Here is a 21,081-nt window from a genome sequence, read left to right on the forward strand (position 1 = left end):
AAATTGGTTGAATCAATGCTGTTTCCATTTCATTTAAATTACATTGAACCAACATGGAATAGACGTTGATTTGACGTCTGTGCCCAGTGGGAAGTTATATTCTTCCTAGAATGAATGGGTATGTATAATTAATTTATAAATCCAAAAATCGATGTACTGTAGTTACTGCAGATTGCCCCTTTAAAGACACACTCCAGCTATTGTTTTTCTTTTCCTGTTGAAAAACAATATCCCACATATAAAGACAGTAATCTACAAACAATTAAGGGTGAAAAAATATGTTTTGAGCAAAATAGTTACCTTTTTTACACAAGCATAAACTTCAATGAGTTGGTCTGACGGTGCCCTCTGATGTCATCGGCCTCCCCAGCTTGCTTGAGGAAAGCTAGAGAAGCAATAGAGAACGTAAGAGGAAAGCCTCCCCCACTACCTATTGTGACTTTTGTTAGGTAAATCAGGTGATAAATTAGCTGAAAAGGAGACTGGAGTAGGACTTTAAGAGAGGGAGGGCCATTGAGGCAATAGAGCTGTTCAGGTTTATTTGTGTTAAATTTCTGCTTTGTTGTTTGTACTTATATATACAGGATATATATAAACAAATATGTTCAAGAGGCCTTTGCTTTGAGCTCTTCCTAATCTCGGAACTCATATTAAGATCTTCCAGACCAGATGCTATCACTGGAGAGTAAGGAGATTCTACAGTCATATGAGTCAAATCCAGTCAATTATTGGCAAGAGGTAAATCAATGATTGAATTGAAGTTTGCTCTGCCTGGCCACAGTGGCTAAGGGTCCCAAAATGTGTTTTTTCCCCCTGACAAAGTATTTTCAGAATCGCAGCCCTGAATTATGAAAGGTATGTTATGTATTGTCTATTCATTTGCTTGTAGTTTGGGTAGTGTACCACAATGCACTTTCTGGTCCCAATGATCAACCAATTTACAGAAATTCACCCGTTTTACTGGTGCCAGTGATTTTACTGTACCACAGTGCAGTAAAAGGGAAATGAGGGTTCAGGCCAAGGAATGGTGTCTCTTCCCACATTGGCCACCGGGTGGCATACTATGCACAGACCGTGGAGTCTGGTGGGAGGAGCTATAGGAGGACGGGCTCTTTGTAATGGCTGGAATTGAATTAGTTGAACTGAGTCAAAAATGTGGTTCCCCTATCTTTGATGTGTTTGATACTGTTCCATTTATTCCAATCCAGCCATTACAATGAGCACATCCTCCTATAGCTCCTCCCACCAGACTCCACTGCCAGGACATATGCAAATTAACTCAGTGAGTGCACAAGACAAATATAAAATCTTCCTGTTACACTTAGAGAAGTCACACAACTCAGTTGGGAAGATTCCAAAGACTCATGATTTTATTCTAGGTTGAGTCTTGGAGAAAGTTGTGACATAGCAAGTTGATATTCCAATGTTATTTATTTCCAACATTGGTTATTCTGAGCTTCTATTTTTCAAATCACACAATGTAAAGTAGAGACCATAAACCATCATTTGGGTTTATGTATGTATGACTTTGGTACTGAAAAGATAGGACCATTGACGCATCATACGTTGGCTTCATGCCAAGGGATGTGTTCGCTCAGATTCACTGCCCGTTGATGTGATCGCTCAGATTCACTGCCCGTTGATGTGATCGCAAAGATTCACTGCCTGTTGATGCGATAACGCTCAGATTCACTGCCCGTTGATGCGATAACGCTCAGATTCACTGCCTGTTGATGTGATCACGCTCAGATTCACTGCCCGTTGATGTGATCATGCTCAGATTCACTGCCCGTTGATGTGATTATGCTCAGATTCACTGCCTGTTGATGTGATAACGCTAACAGTTGTTTTACATATTTTGAGGCGGATCCGTCAGCTGGAGGAAGGCATTTCTTTCGGAATGTGCGCAGCATCAGAATGAGATTCGAGCTGGGGAGGTAGAGTCGTTCCAAATGGAATTACAAATCAAATGGGTTGATTGAGACCCTAAAATCGACATTGTTTGTCAAGAAGGTACGTTTTTTAAAAAATGTATTTAATTAATTTACTTACCTAACGTTAGTGTTCAACAACTAGTATTTGTTGCTCCAGCTGGTCTGTTTAGTAATGAATGTTTTCTCTTCCTGGGCGACGCAGTAACGTTAGCGAGCAAATCAGTCAGAGAAACCAGCCTTTATGCGCTCTTTTTGAGTTTACCAATATGAATGGATCTGTCTTTTTTTTTACGACGGGAGATTGAAGCCCGTGATTTCGAAGAATCCAGCCTAATATTTATAGCATTCAGGATATTGAAGTGGTAGCTAGTTAGCAGAAGTGCTGGGCTATGGGGGCGGCTAGCCTGGCTCTCTCACGCAGCTAGCTAACGTTAGTGCCTGAAAAACAGGATAATGTGAGATATTGTTGAACTGGCCTTCTGTGAACATCCAGCTAAACAACGTATTTATGACGGAGACGGGGCATTGAATAGAGCTAGGACGCTAGTCATTCTCCGGTGTGGTGGTTTTTGATGGTTTGATAGGTAACGTTAGCTACTGTGACCGTGTAACGACGATGGCGTTGTGGCACGCCTTGATAGCTACTAAACTAGAACATTGCCTAAGTTAAATCTCCATAGTGTATATATTATAGTTTATTGGTTTCGCTTATTCCTCTCTGGCTATAGCCAATAGCTAACTGGTTAAGCAATAAAGTCAGTTATCGTCTATGTAATTAAACGATATAATGCCGGTTTAGGAGTGTAACATGCCGGATGGTTACCTTAGTGCTGTTTTGAACTGCACGTGCCTCTTGACACTTTACCCAGGACGAGACGTCACCACTGTCCATCATTAACGCTCGAGAATGGACCCCTCCTATCAGTTTCATGGAGATGTCATCATTCCTCCTAGTTGGGTCAATTGATTATTTGCCTGGTCGTTTGTAACTGAAGAATAGAGAATGCACTTTGTTCCCTTGGTCATGTCCAAGCAAACGGATTCCCTTTCAGGTGGTTTATCTTCCAGTGCACCAAGCATTTGCAATACCAACCAGAGTATGTGAACGGAGCGTGCCCCCATTTTGACTGGAGCGCTGGGCGAGATTTCCAAAGCCTGGAGCGACGGCTCTCGGCCGTTCCAAGTAGCGCTCACTTCAGGGCATGCCCGGCCAGCATGCATTTGTAGTCTGCTTGTATACTGCTATAGCCCCTTGCTTTTGCTACTCGTCATGGAGTTCACTAAATATTTTCATAAAGAAACTGATAAAAACACACAGGTCCAAAATCAAGGTGATTTACAAAGATGAGGACCAAGATAGAGCAGTGATGTAGTGTCCACAACGAAACAATCATTGTGGGATCAGAAAATGCACATATCCCGAAAGCATGATGGTGTACTTGCTACTTGCACATACTAAAAGAAAGGAACTAGGTGGGTAGATAACTAACTGTGTCATTGTAGCAAAGTATTTATAAACACAAAATCTGATCGCTTAAAAGTTTACTTCATTTTTGTTCTATTATCTATACAATAGGCAGGCCATACTTTATTTTGGCCCAATAGCCATGGCATATTCCCGCTTTCTGTTTTGATTGGGTTATTTTGCCTAAACAAAACGTGTATGAATAGCTCTTTCTCTGCTCACCTGGCAAGGATGTGGACAGGATATTATTGCCGCTGCTGGCCTGCTCTCCAGACTCCATCGCATGAGCCTGGCCTAACTTGTGTTTCTAAAAAATTAATGCAAAGACGCTGTAGACTGAACCTAATAATGCATTTTTCATTTAATTTGTATTTAATTCGAAGTCACAGCACATGTACATTTTATATACTAATAAGGATTTAATACAACTAAATGGCCCTACCAGTCTTGTGTCGCACTCGCAAATGCTTCACAATGTATTTCTTTGTAGGCTGTAGCCTTGAAGAAAATAGCCTAAATAATAATTCATTTTCGTTCCTCCTTAGGCTTCGTCTGGCTCCTGACCAATTTAGTGTTTATATGCTTTTTAATACGACATGTAGCCTATTTGAAATGACTGCTTCATACATTCACCCTTTCATATTTATTAAAATAATTTTCATTCAAATCACGTAGTTTGGTTTCATTATTTCAAAACCAAATGGTATGTCCAGGTAGTCACACAACTAGATGGGTGTTGGTTAAATTGTGATTTCTTTTTTTTTAATGAATGGAGCAGAAGTAATTTTTCTCCATTTGCGCTAGGAACGTTTTTTTTGTTGCGGAGCGGTGGAGCGGTGTGTAAGCACTGCTCCATGAGCGATGAACGTGATTTCCCGACCACTCAACTCACTCTGATACCAACCCATGTCCCCTAAAAGAAAAACCAAAATGGTGTACCATCAGGATTGTGTTTTATCCAGACAAGAGAGACCAAGTTCACTGCAAACATTACTTGTATTAGCCTGGTGACAGTGTGACATTTAGTTCAGGTATTGTATACCTGCCCATCTGTGTTCAACCGAACACTGAATTTCAAGAGCACAAGTTTTAATGTCACATGCACAAGTACAGTGAAATACCTTTCTTGTAAACGCTAAACCCAACAATGCAGTAATCAATAACAATGTAATAGAACAAAAACAGGGGAAATACAAAAAAGGACAGTAAGTATAAGGAAGTGCACGGAAGAGTCATTTAAAAGAATAAGCCAGCCAGTTCTCTTCCTGTTCGGTTGCTCGCTTCTCTTGAATCAGATCTTACTAGGCTAGACCGATATGGACAAGCTGCCTACTGGAGATGTGTGTTGGAGGGTTTTTGTTGATTTATTGACGACACAACCACACATTCCCACTCTAAAACGGCATGTAATATCATTCAGTTTATTCAATGTAGGTCTTCTAATATCCAGGGGATGTTCTTGGTGAAGTCATAATGTGTGAGAGATCATGATTTGAACCAGTGCCAGATTACTCACTCCCCTGCTATAGCAGAGGAACTTTACCATCTGTGCTCTGATGGAAAGACTGAAGTGTGCAACTGATCCTGCTGGTCACAGTTTCAGAGAGCAAGCGAGACCCCAATCAGTGTTTTCTGCCTGGGTGTGCCAGTGTGCCACTACCTCATTAAATAATGAACAGGCACATGAGAGATGTAGGGCTTTGTGCGCTTGATATTCCACCCCTCTGACTGCCCTTCCTGTTATTTTGACTGTCCAGTGTCCACACTATATAAATGAAACATGAAAACAAATTAAAGATGGTAAATACAGGCTGAAATTCTGTTTCGCCTACATTTTAGTAGTTTAGCAGACCCTCTTATCCATAGCGACTTACAGTAGGGAGTGCATACATTTTCATACTGGTCCCCCGCGGGAATCGAACCCACGATCCTGACATTGCAAGCACCATGCTCTACCAACTGAGCTACACAGGACCACCTGTCACACTCATTTTCACCTTCTCTAAATGCCTTAATTTGTGGCAGTGAAAATGTTCTGCTTATACATACAAGCTTTTGTATGTTACGGGGTCAGTGGAATGGTCGTTTTCCAGCAAGTTTTTACATGCTGTTTTAAGGGGTGATGAAATTCTGTCTTCAGCCAGTGTACAACTGTAGATTCCTGATAACGGAGGGTTGGCGTTCAGGAGGGAAGGACAGCAGATGGGCTCCTCCTGCTACATCGCTGGTTGGTCAGTCCAACTAGGTCAGATGTCGTTTGTGTTTGGAGTGAGATTGGTAACAGTGAACACCCTGCATTTCACTCCAGCCTTTACCACCCAACCACAATAAAGGCCATTCAGGCTGGCACATAGTGACTATTTGTGCATAACACATTAAGAGGCCACATTAGATAGACTTGAAGGCCAAGTGGTCCACTGCCATGGTTTGGCCTACATTTACCTGCAAATATCTCCAGCCCAGTTGGCAATTGTAATATTTTCCTTAAATGAGAAACGGAGGTACAGCATGAGTCCTCATAATTATCAAGTGCAAATCTGCCTCAAACCTTTGGTCTGGTAAATAACTTTCTCATTGCCTCTGACTATGACATGCTCACACACACACTTGTTGTAGGCTCTCTACTTGTTGTGGGCTCTCTACTTGTTGTGGGCTCTCTACTTGTTGTAGGCTCTCTACTTGTTGTAGGCTCTCTACTTGTTGTAGGCTCTCTACTTGTTGTAGGCTCTCTTGCCTGTACTGTATTTGACTTGCTCTGTGGCGCAGCAGACCAATTTCCTGCAGAGTGCAGCAGCTGTGTGGAGGAAGAAAGGAGGCAGACGCCCACTCTTACATCCTCCAAACCTCACATCTGGAAGCCATCGTCCCATCCCCTGCCTGGAGGAGCCGGCACGGGCTCCGTTATTTCATAGTGTTTGTTTTAATCGTGACCGTGTCTCATCTGTGCTGTGTTATACAGTTGGCCGAGTGTGCAACCATTAGAGCCACAGAGCCTCGCATGGCCTTCACTTGTCGAAGTGTACTTTTTTTTAACAAATTTTTTTATTTTTTTAAATTGCTGTAAATATTTACTTCCTGAAATTCCACAAAGAATTTCTGATGGTGTCAACTGGCATATCACTCATGAAATCGGAACATCAAGCACATCCCACAAGAATGAGTCGTGTCCTAGGTTTACAGCTTGTAAAGTCGGCTAAACATTTATCTGAATAAATATTAGGTAGGTCTATCCATATCTCTGAGCAATAAAAAATGAAGAGCTTTCTGTGCTGTAGTAACATTTGTGGGAATGTCATTGGAGGTCAATGTGTAATCTTATCAGTACCAAATCAGAGCTTTGGGCACGTGTCACTGTTAATTGATACTCTAGGCATGGGAAGTCAATCTCCATTGTGTGCTAATCTCAGATCGGCTTCTAAAACAACATTCGTTGGCTGAATGAATTAGGCTTGGCCTAGCCTATACCTTTGACTCTAAAGCTGTAGTAATAAGAACAGGCTTAGCCTAATATCACAATGTGTTCTTGGGGCCTGAAATGAGTGTCAGAATATTGTATTATGGTCTGTGCTTAACATGTAGGCTAAATGTTAAAACACAGGCATTGAGAGGGAAGTAGATTACTTGTGTTCTCTCAAAGTTGAGGCTGGAATGGCAATGTGTATGCCACAAACTGTTCAGCTTAGCTGTGGTGTATCAGTGCACTCTGATTCTCTGAAAGCGCAGGGATGGGACCTTTGGACAGACATCGCTGGAGAGAACAACCTCTACACAACATTGTGTATGTGTGTGTGTGTGGACCCCCCCTTCAAATGAGTAGATTTGGCTATTTCATCCACACCCGTTGCTGACAGATGTACACTGCCATGCAATCTCCATAGACAAACATTTGCAATAGAATGGCCTTACTGAAGAGCTCTGTGACATTCAACGTGGCACCGTCATAGGATGCCACCTTTCCAACAAGTCAGATTGTCAAATTTCTGCCCTAATAGAGCTGCCCCAGTCAACTGTAAGTGCTGTTATTGTGACATGGGAACGTCTAGGATGTGTTTATAGGCCACATAAGCTCACAGAACGGGACCACTGAGTGCCGAAGCGCGTAGTGCATAAAAATTGTCTGTCCTCGGTTGCAACACTCACTATCGAGTTTCAAACTGCATCTGGAAGCAACGTCAGCACAAGAACTGTTCGTTGGGAGCTTCATGAAATGGGTTTCCATGGCCGAGCAGCCACACACAAGCCTAAGATCACCCTATGCAATGCCAGGCGATGGCTGGTGTGGTGTAACGCTCGCCGCCATTGGACTCTGGAGCAGTGGCAACGTGTTCTCTGGAGTGATGAATTTACACGTCACCATCTGGCAGTCGGAAGGACGAATCTGGGTTTGGCGGACGCCAGGAGAACGCTACCTCCCCGACTGCATAGTGCCAACTGTAAAGTCTGGTGGAGGAGGAATAATGGTCTGGGTCTGTTTTTCATGATTCGGGCTAGGCCCCTTAGTTCCAGTGGAGGGATAGCTTAATGCTACAGCATACAATGACATTCTAGACAATTCTGTACTTCCAACTTTGTGGCAACAGTTTGGGGAATGCCCTTTCTTGTTTCAGTATGACAATGCCCCTGTATACAAAGCGGGGTCCATACAATAGTCCTGTGGCTGAATGCTGCGGGGACTTGCTTCCAATGTTCCAACATGTAGTGGAAAGTTATCCCAGAAGTGTGGAAGCTGTTATAGCAGCAAAGGGAGGACCAACTCCATGTTAATGCCCATGATTTTGGAATGAGATGGTCGACGAGCTGGTGTCCACATCATTTTGGTCATGTAGTGTAATTAGATCTGGTGACTGAGAGGATCAGGCTGTCTTACAAAGTAAACTGTATCTGAGAGAGCAAGGCTACGTAGGCTCAATCTTAATAGGTCTACAACCCAACTAAACCTTTAAGAGCTACAGTGTATATGCAAATCTTTTTTTTTTAAATGGGTGTAAGTAAACCTGAGCCATATGCTGTTTTTTATTGGTAGGCCTAGGTCTTCAGCAACTGCCTTTTTTCTATAGAGAGACAAATGATATGTAGTTAGGGCTACATGCTTTCAAGGAGGATTGTTCACCGGAAAGAGCTCGCTAAGCCACGTGACATGCGTTCTAAAAGGGACCCGGGGCATACACGACTCAAAATACTTTCTGACAGTAGGCTCTATTCCCATTCTAATAAGTTAAACATGCTTCAGTATTTGCCCAGAGTCTATAGTTGATCAAACTTTGAATCCAAACGGAGGTCTACTCCGCGGTTGGGATGACGTGGAAGTCATAGGTCCACTTTCAGTCGGTTATAAGTGTCAAACTTTGAAGGTACAGATAAAATCAGTGATTTATCATCTGTTTCACTGTTGTTGGTCAGACCTGTGGTATAAATAGGGAACTATTGCACACATGTACACACAGTTTCCAGCCCTGTAGCTGACGGCATGCTGAAACCTGTTGAAGGACACGCGTGCGGGTGATTCTCATGAAACCAGTTTTAACAATGGCAGTAGCACGTTCTGTTAGAATACCATGATGTATTTGCAACAAACCACTATAATTCTGAAGACTGATTCCTAGTTTATGGCACAGTGTCTTATTTTGAATACATTTTTGCCAGAATTTTGTACATTTCACCCCAAATTCTCATTACTGAAATCCAACCAAAAAGGCCTGGTTTTAACCTCCATCGTTTAGCCCCCCCTTGAATTCCAATTAAATACTAGATAATAGTATTTTAAGGCAAAACCCTAGATTTAGCAGAGATGTTTGCTGAAAATTACTAGCATTTTGTTGGCCTGACATTTCTATTTATGAATGATGGACACACAATGGATGTGAAATCTTGAGCTTACTTTCCCAGACGTTTTGAATGGAAATGCTGTCATGGACACTGTCACATAAGTACCATCCTCTCCCCTTCAATAAATGCGGTGAATCTGCCTGGTTGCGTAACGCTCTAATCCTTTCCATTCGCCCAGGAATTGGAAAGGGCCTCAAAGCACATCTGCGAGGCTTTTTAATGAATTGGCTCAGACCCACTCTGGGAAACCTTGGGAGTGCAGCTGCGTAGAGTACTGTTTGTCATGGCTTTGGACTTGGTTCTAGCATGAGTGTGATCACAGATGTCTGGAAGGCTGAACTTGTGACCCAGTAGATCTTATGCTGATTTGGACTGCATGCTTTGTGAATTGATTTTGGTAAATGTTCTGAACTAGATTTGTTAATACACTGAACAAAAATATAAATGCAACATGCAAGAATTTCAAAGATTTTACTGAGTTACAAATAAATTCATTAGGCCCTGATCTATGGATGTCACATGACTGGGAATACAGATATGCATCTGTTGGTCACAGATACCTTAAAAAAAAGGTAGGGGCGTGGACCAGAAAACCAGTCAGTATCTGGTATGCCCACCATTTGCCTCATGCAGCGCAACATCTCATTCGCATAGTTGATCAGGGTTTTGATTGTAGCCTGTGGAATGTTGTCCCACTTCTCTTCAATGGCTGTCTAAAGTTGCTGGATATTGGCCGGAACTGGAACACTGTTGTACAAGTTGATCCAGAGTATCCAAAACATGCTCAATGGGTGACATGTCTGAGTATTTAGGCCATGGAAGAACTGGGACATTTTCAGCTTCCAGGAATTGTGAACTGATCCATGCAACATGGGGCTGTGCATTATCATGCTGAAACATGAGGTGATGGCGGCGGATGAATGGCACAACAATGGGCCTCAGGATCACATCACGGTATCTCTGTGCATTCAAATTGCCATCGATTTTCAAAATGCAGTTGTGTTCGTTGTCCGTAGCTTAGGTCTGCCCATACCATAACCCCACCGCCACCATGGGGCACTCTGTTCACGACGTTAACATCAGCAAACCGCTTGCCAACACAACGCCATACACACTGCTTGCCATCTGCCTGGTACAGTTCGTCTGAGGAGCTCCAGAGTGGCGCAGCGGTCTAAGGCACTGCATCTCAGTGCAAGAGGTGTCACTACAGTACCTGGTTCGAATCCAGCCGTGGTTGGGAGTCACATAGGGTGGCGCACAATTGGTCCAGGTTTGGCTGGGGTAGGCTGTCATTGTAAATAAGAATTTGTTCTTAACTGACTTGCCTAGTTTAAACCTCTCTGGGATATGTGGGCTAGAGTCCCACTTTGACAACAGCCAGTGAAATTGCAGGGTGCCAAATTCAAAACAACAGAAATCTCATAATTAAAATTCTTCAACATACAAGTATTATACACCATTTTAAAGCTTAACTTCTTGTTAATCCAGCCACAGTGTCTGATTTCAAAAAGGCTTTACGGCGAAAGCATACCATATGATTATGTTAGGTCAGCACCTAGTCACAAAAAAACATACAGCCATTTTCCAGCCAAAGAGAGGAGTCACAAAAAGCAGAAATAGAGAAATGAATCACTAACCTTTGATCTTCATCAGATGGCACTCATAGGACTTCATGTTACACAATACATGTATGTTTTGTTCGATAAAGTTCATATTTATATCCAAAAATCTCAGTTTACAATGGCGCATTATGTTCAGTAATGTTTTGCCTCTAAAACATCCAGTGATTTTGCAGGGAGCCACATCAATTTACAGAAATACTCATCATAAACGTTGATATAAGAAACAAGTGTTTTATATAGAATTAAAGATACACTTCTCCTTAATGCAACCGCTGTGTCAGATTTCAAAAAAGCTTTACGGCAAAAGCACACCGTGCGATAATCTGAGTACAGCGCTCAGACACCAAAACAAGCCATACAGATACCCGCCATGTTGTGGAGTCAGAAATGGCATTATAAATATTCACTTACCTTTGATCTTCATCGGAATGCACTCCCAGGAATCCCAGTTCCACAATAAATGTTTGTTTTGTTTCGATAAAGTCCATATTTATGTCCAAATAACTCATTTTTGTTCGCGCGTTCAGTTCACTATTCCAAATGCAGAAGGCGCATGCACTAAGTCCAGACAAAAAGTCAAAGTTGCATTACAGTTTGTAGAAACATGTCAAACGATGTATAGAATCAATCTTTAGGATGTTTTTATCATAAATCTTCAATAATATTCCAACCGGACAATTCCTTTGTCTTCAGAAATGAAAAGGAACTCAGCTCGCTGTCATGGCCGTGCGCGTGACTGAGCTCATGGCATTTTTTCAGACACCTGGTTCAAATAGCTCTTATTCTCTCCCCATTCACAGTAGAAGCCTGAAACAACGTTCTAAAGACTGTTGACATCTAGTGGAAACCTTAGGAAGTGCAATATGACCCCACAGACACTGTATATTGGATAGGCAATCACTTAAAAAACTACAAACCTCAGATTTCCCACTTCCTGGTTGGATTTTTCTCAGGTTTTTGCCTGCCATATGAGTTCTGTTATACTCAGACATTCAAACAGTTTTAGAAACTTCCGTTTTTTCTATCCAAATCTACTAATAATATGCATTTCCTAGCTTCTGGGCCTGAGTAGCAGGCAGTTTACTCTGGGCACCTTATTCATCCAAGCTACTCAATACTGCCCCCAGATCCCAAAGAAGTTAAATAAAAAAAAAAACATTTGAAACTGGGATTCATCCATGAAGAGCGCACTTCTCCAGCGTGCCAGTGGCTGACGAAGGGGAGCGTTTGCCCACTGAAGTCGGTTATGATGACAAACTGCAGTCAGGTCAAGACCCTGGTGAGGACCACGAGTATGCAGATGAGCTTCCCTGATATGGTTTCTGACAGTTGGTGCAGAAATTCTTCGGTTGTGCAAACCCACGGGTTCATCACCTGTCTGGGTGGCTGGTCTCAGACAATCCTGCAGGTGAAGAAACCAGATGTGGAGGTCCTGGGCTGGCATGGTTACACGTGGTCTGCGGTTGTGAGGCCGGTTGGACATACTGCCAAATTCTCAAACTATGTTGGAGGTGGCTTAAGGTAGAGAAAGGAACATTAAATTATCTGGCAACAGCTCTGGTGGCATGCTGACTGGCGGAATATCCAATTGCATGCTCCCTCAACTTGAGACATCTGTGGCGTTGTGTGACAAAATTGCAAATTCTTTTGGTGGCCTATTGTCCCCAGTAAAAGGGGCACCTGCGTAATAATTGTGCTGCTAATCAGCTTCTTGATATGCCACGCCTGTTAGGTGGCTGGATTATTTTGGCATAGGAGAAACGCTCACTAACAGGAATGTAAAAATGTGAGAGAAATAAGCTTTTGTGCGTATTGAACATTTCTGGGATCTTTTGTTTCAGCTCGTGACACAAGGGACCAACACTTTACATGTTGCATTTAACAAAAAAAAAAAAAAATGTTCAGTATACTTGGTCATGGAGAAAGGCACCCATCTTATATTCCAGATAACATTTTTCAAATGGCGAAAAACTGTCTTGTTCAGTAAAATTATAAAATGATGTATGTATGACTTCAAGAGCAAGCCCAAAGCATAACTTAACAAATCTATGTGATGTCATTTTTTTCTCCCCTGTCTGTACACTGGTCTCTTGGTTCACTGACTCATCTCTCCTTCTTTCAGATTTGACTGCTGCCATGGCTGACATGGAAGTGTCTCTCTCCCCTGCCCAGATCGAGGCACTTTACCTCAGCCCCTCGCTGTCCTCCACCTCCACATTTTCCTGCCCTTCCTCACCTGGATCCTCTTCTTCCTCGTTCTCCTGCTCAGACTGCTCCTCGGACTGCCTCAACCAACACCAGTCGTCTTCCAGTCCTAGAAGCTCCAGCCCCAGTGGCTGCAGCAGCAGCGACAGCGATGGCATGCGGGGCTGCAGCCCTCCTTTGGATATCATATCTGAGGACGCTGTGGTGCTGGACCTGGTCATCAATCCTGAAGTGGCCTTGAAGGCTTGCCAGGAGGTCCTGCAGAAGGTAAAACTCTTGAAGGTTGAGGAAGAACCAGAGTTGTTGCAAAAGTGCAGCCCGCAATGGCGGCTGCCCAAAGGGACCGTATACATGGAGCCTTGCAACACGGGTTCGACTAAAGAGGAAGAACAACATTATTCTCCTCAACAAATAATGCAGAAATGCCCTCCGTCACAACAGCCTTGTGACACAGGTTCGATTAAAGAAGAGGAAGACGAAAAGTGTGACCCTCCCCGACAAATTACGCAGACATGCCCTCCGTCGCAACAACAGAATGGCAACCAGTCCTCTGCGGCAGCCAAGCAGTCCTTGCTTTTGCGGCTCTTTGAATCTAAGCTCTTCGACGTCTCCATGGCCATGTCCTATCTGTACAAGTCCAAAGAGCCCGGTGTCCAGGCCTACATTGGCAACCGCCTCTTTAGCTTCTCAGACGAAGACGTGGACTTCCACCTGCCCCAGCTGCTCAACATGTACGTCCACATGGACGAGGATATGGCCGACGCCATCCGGCCCTACGTGGTGCACCGCTGCCGCCAGAGCATTGCCTTCTCCCTGCAGACGGCATGGCTACTCGGCGCCTACTCCTCCGACATGCACATCTCTACCCAGCGCCACTCACGCGGCACCAAGCTGCGCAAGCTAATCCTCTCAGACGAACTAAAGCCCCATGCAGCTTCTAAAGGTGTGGGTGCTGCGGATGCCAGGCCTGGGCTGTGGGTCGGTGCCCGCATTCACCACCACCAGCGGCACACCATGGAGCCGTCCCTGGCCCCCGACAGCCAAATCAACCCCGCCGATGCCTACCTCTCGCCTTCCAAGCGGACACACCAGCGGTCCAAGTCGGACGCCACACATTGCACGAGCCTGGGGACTAGCCTCAAGAGAACAGCCAGCAACCCCAAGGTGGAAAGCGGCTACGATGAGGTGAGTGCCTTAACATATTTTGTCATGCTAAAAGAGGGACGGGAGAGTGGTGTCAGAGTTGTGGAGTATAGAATGTCTTTGTATGTTTTTGTTTTTAATCATGTATTTTAATAGTAGGCCTGTTGCATACATGTTCTCTTTTTATAGTCCCTATGTATGATAAAGCACAGTAAACCCTGTGTGGATTTTAGTTGAGGAATCTGAGCCCCTACCCTGAATCCCAAGTTTTTCTCCATCTGTGTCAGTAGTAAATAGTTGTCCTACATAACACTGTGGGAAACTTGGTTCAACCATTCTGGATTGTGTTGTGCCAGCAATACTTTTATTATTCGCAGGTGCTGCATCTTCCATGTCTCACAATTATAATACTTGTGGCAAAACTGTTCTGTCAAAATTGAACATTCTTTGGGAGCCCGGGATTACAAGTGTTGGACCTTGAGGAGCTCTATTCCAGCTCTTTCTATGGTCTAGCCAGACTACCCTCAGTCTAACTAATAAAGGGGTTGGGGTTAGGTAGCATCTGTCCCACATCTCCAGAGTTCCCTCCCTATTGTTTTGGGCGTGCGGTCTCCTCCCTCTCCATTTTGGCTGGGGTTCTCAGCCAGATTGCTCTGCAGCTGGTGTCAGAGTGAGGTTGAGGGTGGGTCCCTCTCGAACGGAGAGATGGTGAAAAAATGGGTCACTTTCTATCATTGCAGACATTGGATTGTTTAGTAGACGCTTTTGTGAGCATGTTTGTGTGTTGGGGCAGGATTTGTCAGTGTTGACGAGTGATATAGTCCTTGTGGTAAATCGTATGAAAGCCATGCCTCTTGGTTGGAAGAGAGACACGTTCAGACTGTAGTTTCCTTACGATTGCATTGAGTGCACAGGGAAAGAATGTTGGAGAGTTTGTGCTTCCCCTTGTCTGGCCTTTCTCTCAGTCTCACTGTTTCTCTGGCTTGCAGCCTTCTGCCAGTCCCCTCTCTCTCATTAGTGGATCAGTTATTTTATGAGAAATAAAATTGGGTAGTTTTAGATGGGGAAATGTCCTGAACCAGAGCAGAGAGATGGTCCCTCTCCCCTCCTTGATATATTGTACTGTCCTCACAGTTACACGCCTTCAAAAAAAAAAATATATATATATATATATATATATATATATATATATATATATATATAAAATTATAGACTTTCTGGGCAAGTGGACTCCAAGACATATTGCTGTGTTATGCATTATCTTGCTACTACCAATGTTTCCCCTCCCACCTCTCTTCATTCTGTTTATTTGTGCCTGTTTTTGTCATCCTTTTTAATATCCTCTACCCATCCCTCTCTCAGCTAATATCCTCTTTCACTCTCCCTCTCTCTTTTCCTTTCCTCCCTTCCCCACTTCTGCCTGCATCAAACCTCCCTGCCGATGTTGTGGCCAGTGATCCCGGTTTAATCTGTGTCGGTGCTGTGAAGAATCCTGTAGGGCACAATAACAATCCACAGAATGCAACCAACAGCCCGAAGGAGTTCAAGGGCGCTTCATTTTATTGACTTTGCTCTTTAGGATTTATTAGCAAAGATGGGTAGAAACTGCTTCTCCAATAGAAATACCCGATCACGCTAGTAGGTGATGTCATGGCAACGTTAGCTAGCAATGGTCCTGTGCAGAAACGCATCATCGGGTCTAACGGTCGTGCAAGCTGTCAAATCAAAGGCACTCCTTTGATATAAAGTTGGTTTTGTTGAAAATAAAAACGTGTCACTTTCGAGGTTGTAGTAATTACAGTTTCTGCCTCTTATGCTCGGCTCGAATCTATGTTTTGGATTTTTTTTTAAATAACAACGAAGAATAGATTTGTCACTTCTCCCATTGACTTGCCAAACCCCCGGTCTGGTCTGCAGAGTCTGCTTCACAAGCGTTATGGGAAGTCTCGCTTGTTGCGCCTGTTTAGAAACTAGTGATCACTAGTTGGATGGCAAGCAGTCCATTTTGCTTTGATAAATACTGTACTGATTGTCCTTATTGCTAAGGCTTCACTCGCCATCTTGTTAGTCCTGGTTATTTGCCTAAGAACTGACTAACTTTGTTTTGATCTTTGTACTTGGCCTCTGGCTGGATTGCAACAGTGAGGAAAAACCAAGAGGCACCAATCACAGTGAAGAGGAAGAAGAATGCTGTGAAATATGTCCACCATTTTGAGCCGCACTGTAATGTGAGTGGGACCGCCCCCGCAGTGCAGGTTGGGTGTTGCATAACGGCCCTTTTGTTTACAGTCTGGGCTCAGCTGTCAGTGCCCAGCATGCCTTCTCTGCCTCACTACTTCCCTCTTCCTGCCCCCTCGTGTTGTCTTGGCAACAGCCGCTGGGCTGGGGCACTGGTGGATTCAGATGGCTCCCTTTTTCCCCAGAGTGGGATGCAATGTAAACATACACTACTGGCCAAAAGTTTTAGAGCGCCTACTCATTCAAGGGTTTTTCTTTATATTTACTATTTTCTACATTGTAGAATAATAGTGAAGACATCAACTATGAAATGACACATATGGAATCATGTAGTAACCAAAAAAGTGTTAAACAAATCAAAATGCATCTTATATTTGAAATTCTTCAAATAGCCACCCTTTGTCTTGATGACAGCTTTGCACACTATTGGCATTCTCTCAACCAGCTTCACCTGAAATGCTTTTCCAACAGTCTTGAAGGAGTTCCCACATATGTAAGCGCTTGTTGGCTGCTTTTCTTTCACTCTGCGGTCTGACTCATCCCAAACCATCTCAATTTGGTTGGGGGATTGTGGAGGCCAGGTCATCTGATGCAGCACTCATCACTCTCCTTCTTGGTCAAATAGCCCTTACACCGCCTGGAGGTGTGTTGGGTCATTGTCCTGTTGAAAACCAAATGATAGTCCCACTAAGCCCAAACCAGATGGGATGGCGTATTGCTGCAGAATGCTATGGTAGCCATGTTGGTTAAGTGTGCCTTGAATTCTAAATAAATCAGTGTCACCAGCAAAGCACCATCACACCACCTCCATGCTTCACGGTGGAAATACACATGCGGAGATCATCCGTTCACCCACACCGCGTCTCACAAAGACACAGCGTTTGGAACCAAAAATCTAAAATTTGGACTCTAGACCATAGTACAAATTTCCACCGGTATAATGTCCATTGCTCGTGTTTCTTGGCCCAAGCAAGTCTCTTCTTCTTATTGCTGTCCTTTTAGTAGTGGTTTCTTTGCAGCAATTTGACCATGAAGGCTTGATTCACGCAGTCTCCTCTGAACTGTTAATGTGTCTGTTACTTGAACTCTGTGAAGCATTTATTTGGGCTGCAATTTCTTAGGCTGGTAAATCTAATGAACTTATCCTCTGCAGCAGAGGTAACTCTGGATCTTCCTTTCCTGTGCGGTCCTCATGAGAGCCAGGTTCATTATAGAGCTTGATGGTTTTTGTGACTGCAGTTTAAGAAACTTTCAAAGTTCTTGATCTGTATTGACTGACCTTCATGTCTTACAATAATGTTGGACTCGCTTCTCTTTGCTTATTTGAGCTGTTCTTGCCATAATTATGGACTTGGTATTTTACCAAATAGGGCTATCTTCTGTGTACCACCCCTACCTTGTTAAACGCATTAAGAAGGAAAGAAATTCCACAAATGAACTTTTAACGAGGCACCCCTGTTAATTGATATGCATTACAGGTGACTTCCTCAGGAAGCTGGTTGAGAGAATGGCAAGAGTGTGCAAAGCTGTCATCAGTGCAAAGGGTGGCTATTTGAAGAATCTCAAATATAAAATATATTTTGATTTGTCTAACACTTTATTTTGGTTACTACATGATTCCATATGTGTTATTTCATAGTTTTGTCTTCACTATTATTCTACAATGTAGGAAATGGTAAAAATAAAAACCCTTGAATGAGTAGGTGTTCTAAAACTTTTGACTGGTTTTGTGTGTGTTTATATAGATGTTTTACGTATCCGTTCGGAACAAGCGTTAATGTCGAGCCCTGCGTTATTGACTTTTGACATCTAGACATTCGGTGGAAGGCAAATGCTTAACATTGATTTGACTGCTGTGAAATCAGTTGTAAGTCTTTAGACTGACTTCCTTATCAGACAGCTCCTCTGTACTAGCCTATGTGTTGTCACCATATTAGCTCCACCCTTAGAATACCTTTTTGTAACACGTTGCCCTGTGTTTAACAATCACCTGGACTACAGGTGCAAAGGACGTCTGCTCTACTGCTGACGTTAATGCACAGACAATGTATTTCTGCCACACCTTGTTGTGTTCTGCAGGTAACCCAAGCCTCAGGCTCTGTCTCCCTGTCGACTCTATCCCCAAGGTAGTTGTCATCAGCAACGTGTACTTTGGTTACATGTCTATTGGGGGCGCAGCTAATCGCTCATTTTGGCTAGACTCCTGAAATGCATCACAAGAGGGCGACACAAGTAGCTCAACCTATTTTTGTGTCATTTAAGCACCAAAAGTATAATCGGGCACACAGCCATGCAATCTCCGTAGACAAACATTGGCATTAGAATGGCCTTACTGAGCTCAGCGACTTTCAGCATGGCACTGCCATAGGAGGCCACCTTTCCAACAAGTCAGTTTGTCAAATTTCTGCCCTGCTAGAGCTGCCCCTGGTCAACTGTAAGTGCTGTTATTGTGAAGTAGCGACATCTAGGAGCAACAACGGCTGCGCCGCGAAATGGTAGGCACCACAAGCTCACAGACCGGGCGTGGTGGGTGCTGAAGTGCGTAGCGCGTAGAAATCGTATGTCCTCTCTTGCAGCACTCACTACCAAGTTCCAAACTGTCTCTGGAAGCAACGTCAGCACAATAACTGTTTGTCGAGAGCTTCATAAAATGGGTTTCCATGGCAGAGCAACCGCAAACAAGCCTAAGATCACCATGCGTGATGCCAAGCGTCAGCTGGAGTGGTGTAAAGCTCAACGCCATTGGAAACGCGTTCACTGGAGTGATGAATTACACGTCACCTTTTTTTATTTAACTAGGCAAGTCAGTTAAGAACAAATTATTTACAATGACGGCCTACTAGAGAACAGCGGGTTAACTGCCTTGTTCAGGGGCAGAACCACAGATTTTTACCCTGTCAGCTCGGGGATTTGATCCAGCAACCTTTCGTTTACTGGCCCAACGCTCTAACCACTAGGCTACCTGCCGTCCCATCTGGCAGTCCGACGGACGAATCTGGGTTTGGCGGATGCCAGGTTTGCCAGTTTTGTTATTTTTCTGTCTAGAACAGTTGATTGGTTTGAATAGGGAAATCAGGTCCCAGGTATACTCAGGGACCCTTCCTCAACAGAACGTCCTGTCCACTGGAAATAATGTTCAGGCAGTCTGACGTTTGGTCATGATCCAGAAAAATACACATCTTCACAGGAAAGGCATTTTGACATTTGACTACAAAAGTAGAACGCAAAGGAAGCTGCGTGGTTTGCCTGTGAACACAAAAAGACCAAGGAAATCCTATGAAATACGGGTTCCTCATCCTGGAAAATCGGTGCTTGTGAATATGCCTAACTAGGGCTGTGGCGGTCATGAAATTGTCAGGCGGTAATAGTCATGCAAATGACTGCCGGTCTCACGGTAATTGACCTTTTAACATAAACATGTTTAGTGTGCCTTTGGAACATCTAGATTTTAAGAAGTCAAATCAATTTTATATAGCCATCACAATAAAATCCATGATTTAGTTGTGATAGGCCTATAAACTTGGGAATGTCTTAAAAATCAAAACAGACTGCATGATGCAGCTCTGTACCTTGATGATTTGTAGAGGGGGAGATGGAATCAATGGAATTAAAAGGGAAATGAGAGAAGGGTTACAATGATCAAAAGCCAACAGGTATGCTGCTATTTCTGCTATAATCTGAGTGGAGTTATATGTAGGCTAACCGTAGGACGGTGAAAAGCGCATTTAACTTTATGGCTAGCCTCAATTAGCCTAGTTAGCTTGCTTCTCTCGGTTTGATGCAGTCAAGACAGGTACTGTGTAATCGGAGGGGAGGATAAATAACTAGCAAGAAGTTAAGTGGTTGCGGTCTCTACCTCCTGTGCCTCCAGGCTCATGGTGCTCCGAGCCTCCCGTGTATTACTCACATGTTCACACACACACACACACACACACACACACACACACACACACACACACACACTCACTCACTGAACGTTCTCCACTCACTAACAGCCTACAGCTTCTGTCTCCATGGCTCCGGTTGAATAAAGTATCAAAACAATTGTATTTTCTGCTGCTTCCCTCACTCGGCTCGGACCAGTTGTCCTTTAGGTCTTTTCGGGAAGATGTTTTAAAAATGTATGCATATTGGGTCCGGTCCATTTCGGAACGGGAACTGACTCCAATCACTATTTGTCCTCATTCAGATTATTACAAATTCAATCAGGATGTGATTAGAGGGACAATAGAGCGCTGAGTTCCGGGCCGTTAGCAAGTTTGGTAGGCAATCCCATCAGCGCCATTAATTTGTGCAGTTTTGGATTGGGATTACCATTACCAATGGTCGTGGAATTTAACTGCGGTCATGACTCATGACTGCCGGTGTGGCGGTAATACAGTCCTAGGCCTAACCCATGTATGTCAACGCCACCTTTTTTAAGGCTCTGTTTCAATGTCCACACCAACTAGAAAATGTATGCACTGGGCATGATTTCTCTGTAGGATACTAATATGGACATTGGCATGTAGTTCAATGGTCTTTAACCCCTTGGGTGGTTTTCTCTCTGTAATTGGATAACTTGCTTTATAAAATGCTCCTGGGATTTTTGGAATTGGGAGACTCCTAAATGTAAAGACACCTGGAGTAACCTTTACTAAATGAGAGG

At 43.6% G+C, this 21,081-nt stretch overlaps 1 protein-coding gene and 1 long non-coding RNA gene across 2 annotated transcripts in view; one reads left to right on the plus strand and one right to left on the minus strand.

The window, feature by feature from the left end:
- On the minus strand, nt 1–2,979 carry LOC115175863 (uncharacterized). The gene is made up of 3 exons (XR_003872114.1): nt 2,758–2,979; nt 301–385; nt 1–214 (listed from the first exon to the last, which is right to left on the minus strand). It is a non-coding gene; the product is annotated as an uncharacterized LOC115175863 (long non-coding RNA).
- The window catches only part of LOC115175856 (phosphatidylinositol 4-kinase beta), a 26,534-nt gene continuing 7,362 nt past the window's right edge, over nt 1,910–21,081 (plus strand). The window contains exons 1-2 of the mRNA XM_029735419.1: nt 1,910–2,013; nt 12,970–14,237. Of these exons, the coding sequence (XP_029591279.1) occupies nt 12,984–14,237 (1,254 nt within the window). The 5' untranslated portion in view covers nt 1,910–2,013; nt 12,970–12,983. The remainder of the gene's footprint in view (nt 2,014–12,969; nt 14,238–21,081) is intronic.

The sequence above is a fragment of the Salmo trutta genome, chromosome 36 (assembly GCF_901001165.1).
Source record: "Salmo trutta chromosome 36, fSalTru1.1, whole genome shotgun sequence".
Taxonomy (NCBI): domain Eukaryota; kingdom Metazoa; phylum Chordata; class Actinopteri; order Salmoniformes; family Salmonidae; genus Salmo; species Salmo trutta.